The 7770-nt window shown below is 53.9% G+C and overlaps 3 protein-coding genes across 3 annotated transcripts in view; 2 read left to right on the plus strand and 1 right to left on the minus strand.

Moving 5' to 3' along the window:
• Nucleotides 1-327: 327 nt before the first annotated feature.
• On the plus strand, nt 328-1961 carry DACRYDRAFT_15827 (alpha/beta-hydrolase; the record flags this gene model as incomplete). The annotated part of the gene is made up of 4 exons (XM_040771142.1): nt 328-789; nt 841-1024; nt 1076-1204; nt 1255-1961. The coding sequence occupies 4 exons, from the start codon at nt 328-330 to the stop codon at nt 1959-1961; spliced, it is 1482 nt and encodes a 493-aa protein (XP_040628725.1).
• Nucleotides 1962-2219: 258 nt separating this feature from the next.
• On the minus strand, nt 2220-2914 carry DACRYDRAFT_31521 (uncharacterized protein; the record flags this gene model as incomplete). Its single annotated transcript, XM_040774349.1, has 3 exons — nt 2220-2449; nt 2508-2801; nt 2854-2914. Coding segments are annotated over 3 exons (585 nt in total), but the record flags the coding sequence as incomplete, so codon positions are not given.
• Nucleotides 2915-3770: 856 nt separating this feature from the next.
• Nucleotides 3771-7770, plus strand: part of DACRYDRAFT_52395 (uncharacterized protein) — a gene marked incomplete at both ends in the record, with an annotated part of 5777 nt that continues 1777 nt past the window's right edge. Inside the window, 13 exons of the mRNA XM_040775104.1 lie at nt 3771-3871; nt 3921-3997; nt 4048-4655; nt 4721-5047; nt 5114-5287; nt 5335-5881; nt 5934-6409; nt 6462-6868; nt 6919-7084; nt 7139-7328; nt 7376-7419; nt 7472-7548; nt 7602-7739. Coding sequence (XP_040628727.1) covers nt 3771-3871; nt 3921-3997; nt 4048-4655; nt 4721-5047; nt 5114-5287; nt 5335-5881; nt 5934-6409; nt 6462-6868; nt 6919-7084; nt 7139-7328; nt 7376-7419; nt 7472-7548; nt 7602-7739 — 3332 coding nt within the window. The remainder of the gene's footprint in view (nt 3872-3920; nt 3998-4047; nt 4656-4720; nt 5048-5113; nt 5288-5334; nt 5882-5933; nt 6410-6461; nt 6869-6918; nt 7085-7138; nt 7329-7375; nt 7420-7471; nt 7549-7601; nt 7740-7770) is intronic.

Genomic DNA, 7770 nt, shown 5'->3' on the forward strand with positions numbered 1-7770 from the left:
TTCTATGCTTTTCAAAGAGCTCCATGTTTCTTACCTACTATAGTCTATGCCGAGTGGTTCGGTTGCCTGAATTCCAGCCGCTTTCCACCATCTCCGCTTTCCCGGATGTGCAATACAACTGGCTGGACTGCGCACTGATTCTATTTGGACCTGTATTTTACCCACTCAAGTCTGGCTTGTCATTACACCACAGCTTTCTCGACCCGACATATAAGGACACTGAGTGTGCTGGACGAACCTCAGGGCAGCACGTCCTCCGCCCCTCTCCTCCCATCTCCAACGACCCATCGCCCATCTAGTGCATCTGAAACTTACTACTCGTTCATAATGTACACCACACTCTCAACCGTGCTGTCCCTCCTTGTCGTCCTCTCTGGCCTATCAGCTGCAACCCCTGTCGAGCGCACCCCATCCAGTTGGCCCTGGACACACTGGGCCCCCAAGCTCCCAATCACACATTATCCTCGTCCTTTCTGGTTTCCAAGCCTCCCACCACCAAGATGGCCCTACCCTATTCCTCCTGTCTCACCGCACCCACCGGGTAACCCGAATGCGCCTGGGTTCCCGGAATGTGCAAACCAGTTCTATGTCAACACGTCCGCCCTACCCCTGATCAACTTCGAACTTCCGGGCACGTGGGCTGGGTTGCTCCCTGTGAGCCAGTCCCCGAGTGAGACGAAGAAGCTGTTCTTCTGGTACTGGCCCAGCACGGCCAGCGGAGGAAGCGAGAGCTTGACGATCTGGCTTAATGGCGGTCCGGGCTGCTCGAGCTTGACGGGGTTCCTTATGGTATCCTCTTGTCTGCTGCGAAGTAGACCTCTCCTGACCTTTTGTTCGCAGGAAAACGGCCCCATAAGCTGTAAATCGGGCGATGCACCCGTCCTCAATCCATACGGATGGACGACTGCGAGCGACATGATCTATATCGATCAGCCTGTAGGAACGGGGTACAGCGTTGGCACGAACGACATTACCACGATGACGCAGCTTGCCGACCAGTTCTACGGTTTCTTAGAGAACTTTTGTACGCCCTTGCCTGCGGCTTTGCATCCTGTGCTAACCATTTTATGCATAGACGAAAACTTCCCCGCCCTCCTGCAGAAACCCCTTACTCTAGCCGGCGAGTCCTACAGCGGCAAATACCTGCCCTATATCGCCCAACGCATCCTCTCCACCCCCTCCGTCCTCCCTATCAAGCTCAACGGTATCCTAGTATCCGACGGCACCTGCGCGGACTTTGTCAACTCGCAGCAGATCCCGCTGCCGCTTACGCAAAGGAGTTCCAGTCGGCCCTCATGCTCTCAGACGACGTCGTCTCCCAGCTGGTGAACCTGTCCTCTTCCTGCGGGTACGACAGTGTCATGTCGCAGATCACCTACCCTCCGCATGGGCTGATCAACATCCCTGCAGACGCATATACAGATGCGTGTGACACGTGGGACTACATGCTCTACTCCTGCGGTAACCCCTGCTTGAGCCCATACAACGTGGACGACACCTGCCCTCTAGGAGCCGACAACACCCCAGCATACTTCTCAAGACCGGACGTGATGCAGCTCCTGCACGTGCCGAACATGACGTTCAACGAGTGTAACCCGAACGGAGTGTTCGCTACTTCCGACGGGTACGACACGAGCGCGTACAGCGAGACGCTCCTCCCCGCGCTGCTCCCTCATCTGCCTAGGGGCATCACCATCGAGCACGGGTATATGGATGCGTTGTTGATCTATACAGGTGACCGGATATGGCTGCAGAACATGACTTGGGGCGGGAAGCAGGGGTTCCAGACCGCACCGGGGAGCAGTATTGCGAGCATTGATGGGGAGGGCGGGGGCACGTACGCAAACGAGAGGGGGATCACGTACGTCGAGCTTCCCGGGGCTGGGCATCTGATACCGTATGACCAGCCGGCGACAGCGCTGCATATATTCAAGTATGTGCTAGGGCAGGGGTCACTGTAGTCCCAAAGAGGAGAAATGGACTTTATGGTACGTCTGGCTGTAGCATTAATGTTGATAGCACCTTTCCATTCTTGGGTAAATAGGTGAATTTAGCAATTTGCACAATACCCGGATTGAATGCAAAGGAAATAACATAAGTTACAGAAAGACAAGTGGTAACAACGCGAGAAATACGAAAAATCAGACAGACCAGGGTACGAATTGGATCGCTCAAATGTCCTTCTTTTCATCCTTCACCTCCTTTCCCTTGCCCTTGATCGCTTGCTGGCGTTTGATCACAACCCCAAAGTACGTGCCCAAGCAGAAGTTGACAAAGTTGAACCAAACGGCCCAGACCTCGGGAGGGAAGAACTGCTGTGCGAAGAGCACGGCTGCGGGTGAGGTCATCCAGGTCATCTTCATCGCCCGTAGGAAACCGGATTGGACAGCGGCGAGGACTTGTTGGGGTGAACGGGCGCCCTGGATGATGGCCATGCTGGCGAGGTATGCTGTGAGGAATGAATGCGTCAGTCATCTGATAGCAGCTAGGGAAGAGATGCAACGCACCAGACACTTGGATGGGCGCGGCAATAAGGTTGCTCATCGCCAGCTGGCCTACGCGGGCTTTGACTCCTTGCACACCGGTGAACGCGCGGGTGATCATGAGCACGAGGAAGTGCCCCATGGGCGCGGAGATGAGGAACCCATAGAGGGCGAGCTTGAGTGCGCGGGGGGAAACGTGCAGGCGTGCGAGGAGGAGTGCGAGCTCGGGGGAGTAGCGGGATACTGTTTGGGAGGGTGCGGGAGAGGGGAGATGTGCGAGAGAAGAGGAGAGCGGTTCTTGCAGGAAAGAGAGGACGGCTGGTGTGCGTTAAGTTGCATAGTCGGCGTTAAAGGTCCAGGAAGGGCGTACCTCCGGTGACCATCTTTGTGAGCAAGGGCCGCTTTGCCAGCGCACGCAGGTACGCAGCAAGCGGGGCAGGAATGTTGGATACTTTAGTTGCCATCTTTTGATTAGTAGGTTGAGGGTAGAGCACAGCAAGAGATGGTAAGGACGTGAACAAGATAAAACGCGGCGTGTGCTTGGCCCCTCACAGAAGTTATCGATGTCGCGTGGATACGGAGCTTATTCATTTATCAACACGTGGCCGAGGCCTAGGCACCCATCGGCGTTTGTCTCCAGGCTTAAGCCAGATTTCTGCTTTTCTTTAACCGCCAACGAGCTCTTGGAAAGTGCATTCAATGCTAGTCAATGAGAGAGATATTGTAGGGCAGTTTGTGCTCAAGTGACGCAGTTACACTAAGACACTTGCACAGTGAAATCACGAGCAAGATCCCGTAGCAACGTCTAAAACGGAGAAGCTCGGGTGTTGCTAAGGTTCCAGGCTTCTGCGTACTCTCCACACACCTCTGCGATCGATTTCAAGCGACAAAGACCTTTGCATGAGTGAATCAAAGGTCTGGAATGTGCATATCTGGCACTGGTGAAATTACGTCATTTCCGATCTTCCCGGATATGACCCACGACAGATCCCTGGCTGCCTTCATAATGGGTCACTCTGCCGAGCTCAGCACCGCTCAGAGACGGTAAAAAACGAGTCATGTTGACTCTATTAACAGCTCATCAAATGATGGCCGACGCAATAAATAGCTGTCGCACATAGTTTGTGTCTTATGGTCGTTCTACTTTCTGTCGCTCGCTGCAACCTATGGCCCCTTTTCCCTGAAGTTCATCAAAACAACATTCCTTAACCTAGAGAAAAAAGGGCGATGGACAACCCCTTAACTCAAAATGCCCCACAGGCCACAGCGGCCAATTTCCCGGTCGAAATGCCCCGGAAACGGCGCAACTTTTTGTCTCGCCTGTACAGGCCTGAACCTGCCCCGCCCGCTTTTGGAAAGGGGAAGGTCGTTCCTGATATCCGGTCCAAGTGAGTCTTTCATCTGAGTGACGCGGCGATACTGAGCATTGGATGGCAGTATCTTGTCACGAGTTACTGTGGAGTGGCTCACCCCACTGCTAACGGTAGGGTATACGCGACCTATACAGGAAGACGGTCCACACTTTCACCTTCCCCTAGGTTAGTATTTCCTGACTTCCACGCAGATTTGTGGGAACTGGACGATGCCCGCCTCGCGCATACAGTCGCCGATCAAGTAGAGCAAAACTTCTACGCTCGCTGCCCCCCGGGAAAACGCCCTATATTTCTACGCGCTCCCACTGAGGCAGGAGAGGTCGACGTGCAGTTCACCCGCACTGGCACGAGCTTCGGCACGAGGACTGCTGCTGCTAGCTCGTCGGGGTATGGCGATCTCGAAGAAGGCAGTACAGAGAAGCTCGGACGGACGAAGTCCTCTGCCACTCCTGCCGACCTCCCCAGCACCAGCAGCTCAAAAGCTGACAAAAGGGAGTACGACTCCTCCCTTCTCCTTGCGCTCAATCGCACCTTCTTCTGGCGTTTCTGGCCCACAGGCATCCTCAGGCTCGTCGGCGATACGCTCAATACCACCACCCCACTGGTGAGCAAGGCGCTTATTGCCTACCTCACGGAAGCGTACGTGTTTTATCGCGACCCGACTGCCCCGGCTCCCAGGGACGTGGGGTATGGTATAGGGCTGGCAATCGCACTGTTTGTCATGCAAGAGGTGAGCAGTATCTGCCAGAATAACTATATGCAATGGGCCATGCAGACTGGGTTCTTGATTCGCACTTCCGTACGTACCCTTCTCCTCCCATGCTCCGACTGTATTACCGCACCAGTCCGCTCACTTCCAGGTAGGTCATCTCCAACATCTTCCGCAAAGCGCTCCGCCTATCTGGCAAAGCCCGGATCACGCACAACACCGGCCAGATAACAACGATGATCTCCGCCGACGCTACGAGGATGGACGAAGCCTCTGCGTACGCGCACGGGCTGTGGGTTTTCCCTATCCAGATCCTTATCGGAATCGCCCTGCTTATTTCTAACCTGGGGTACTCGGCGCTTGTGGGGTTGGCGGTGCTCGTACTTGGGTTTCCGCTGCAGGGATATCTGGTGAAGATGATTTATGGATCGAGGAGGAGGGCGGTGATGCTCACGGACCAGAGGGTGCGACTGATGCAGGAGGTGCGTCGATCCTCTTTTCGGCCTCTCCTCGGAGCTCATAATTCTTCTTCACCCTTCTCTGCTCAGATCCTAGCAGGAATACGTGTTATCAAGCTCTATGTGTGGGAGGCGTTCTATGCTCGCAAGAGCGGCGACATCAGAGAAAAAGAGCTGCACAACGTACGCACGATGGCTCTCGGACGAGCATGCATGGCATCAATCGTAGCTTTCATCCCTATCGCAGCGTCCATCTTGTCTATCGTAACTCTTCCTCTTCTGTGTGTAGCATATAACTGATCAAGTCATAGATCACCTACGCGCTATCAAACCACCCCCTCACTCCGGCCATCATCTTCTCCTCCCTACAATACTTCAACATCATCCGCACCCCCCTCGTGGCTCTGCCATACGTCTTTACCTACTGCACAGACGCATACATCGCCCTCGGCCGAGTGGGGAAGATGCTCTTGGCAGAGGACCTCGAGGACCCGTACTCTGTACATTTGGACGCGGAGCTGGCGGTGGATGCAGAGGGGGACTTCGTTTGGGAGAGCGTGGAGAAGCCTGATGAGAAATCCAAGGGGCGGGGAGGGAAAGCAGGGGGAGCGGGAGCAGGAATGACCAAGGAGGCTGCCAAGAAGAAGACAGCGGAAGCTGCGAAGAAGAATAAGGAGAATAAGGAGAAGAAGAGGAAGGGATTGGCACCGCTGGAGGGGAAGGAGAAGGAGGACCCGAATGCCAGGCAACCGTTTGCGCTCAAGGATATCGATTTGAAGGTCCCGAGAGGGAGCTTCATCGCTATTGTGGGCAAGGTCGGCAGCGGCAAGTCTTCCCTACTCCAGGGGCTTATCGGAGGTGAGGGTCGTACTATATGCTGTTTACCAAGACCTGAAAAATTCTACTGCAGAAATGCGACGAACCCGTGGCCACGTCGTCTACGGTGGTTCGACAGCGTATGTCCCTCAAGCAGCATGGATCATCAACGCCACATTGCGCGACAATGTTATGTTTGGCAAGCCAGACGACCCGGAAAGGTTCGACGCAATCTGTCATGCCTGTGCGCTGACCCCAGATCTGGACATGCTCCCCAACGGGGACATGACCGAGATCGGAGAGAAGGGGATCAACCTCAGTGGCGGACAGAAAGCACGAGTGTCCTTCGCCAGGGCGACATACTCTGATGCGGATATCGTCTTACTTGACGATCCTCTCAGCGCGGTGGATGCGCATGTGGCGAACCATATTCTCGAAAACTGCTTGCTGAGAGGACCGCTGGCAAACAAGACGAGGATCTTGGTCACACATGCACTGTACGTGTTGCCCCGTGTGGACCATATCCTGCATGTAGAGGAGGGACGGCTCACAGAATCTGGCACTTACGAGGTGGGACCAAGTTCAGGTGTGTCTTTGGAGGGGACCTAACATATTTTGCTAGGAGTTGTTGAGCAATGGCAAAGGGTTCGCCGAGCTCATTGAGGAGTTTGGTAACCAACAAAAACAAAAGGCCGGGGATGAAAAGAAGACAAAAGCATCGGAGCAAGGGGAAGGGAAAACGAGCTCCAAGGGGCCTAAGTTGATGCAAGAAGAAGAGCGCAGAACGGGCCAAGTTACAACGAAAGTTTACACCGAGTGGCTCCAAGCTGCTGGATCTGTCCTCTGGGCACCAGGGCTTCTGGCTATCATTGCTTTTGGTCAGGCTGCGTCTGTCGGAAATAACCTATTTCTCGGCTTTTGGACCAGTGACAGCATCTCTGACTTCAGTCAGTCTGGATATATGGGGATGTATGCTGGGCTTGGCGGTGCCCAGGCCTTCTTCGCATTCCTCAGTGCTCTTTTCCTGAGGTACGCTGTCGAAAATTCGCGACAAATGGCATGTCTCATTGTCTTGTTAGCTTGACGGCTATTGAAGCTAGTAGAAATCTGCATGCGACCGCTCTCATGAGGGTGTTCAGGGCACCTGTATGGTTTTACGACACGACGCCTCTTGGGCGAATCGTCAATCGACTTGCCAAAGATGTGGACGTCATGGATAACCAGCTCGCAGTCTCTATTTACCAGGTTCGTTCGCTGCAGGCAGAAGATGTTAGTGTTCTGACTGAAGAACACCTTTAGCTGTTGACTACCGCGGCTTCCGTTGTTGGCACTGTCTTCCTCGTGTTCTACACCTATGCGTACCTCGGAATCATCTTCGTCCCTCTGCTGTTCTTGTACTGGGCCGCATCTACCTTCTATCGCCGAACATCGGTCGAAGTGAAGCGCATGGACTCTATTCTGCGTTCCAACCTGTACGCCTCCTATTCTGGTATGTTATATTCACAATGTGTGCGTTCGTATGCTGATGTTCCTCAGAAACGCTGACAGGACTAGCCACTGTTCGCGCATATCGAGAACAGGTATTGCCAGTGTCTTACGCAATACAACGATCGTACTGACATGCTCTTCCAGCAACGATTCGTGACGACAACCGAACACGCGATAGACGTAGAAAACAGGGCCTACTTTATGACCATTACCTTGCAGAGGTATGCAGCATATTCTGAAACCCCTATGAATCGTAAGCTGATTCTCGATTGAGGTGGCTCGGTATGCGACTTGACTTCCTTGGAAACTGCCTCATCCTCGGAATTGGCCTGTTTTCTGTCGGATTCCGTAACACCGTCGACCCATCGAAGGCTGGTGTTGTGCTTTCCTACACTCTGTCCAGTATGTCATCGTATGTTCGTTACTAAATGCCTCGACTGACA

The sequence above is a fragment of the Dacryopinax primogenitus genome (genome assembly GCF_000292625.1).
Source record: "Dacryopinax primogenitus strain DJM-731 SS1 chromosome Unknown DACRYscaffold_9, whole genome shotgun sequence".
Lineage (NCBI taxonomy): Eukaryota > Fungi > Basidiomycota > Dacrymycetes > Dacrymycetales > Dacrymycetaceae > Dacryopinax > Dacryopinax primogenitus.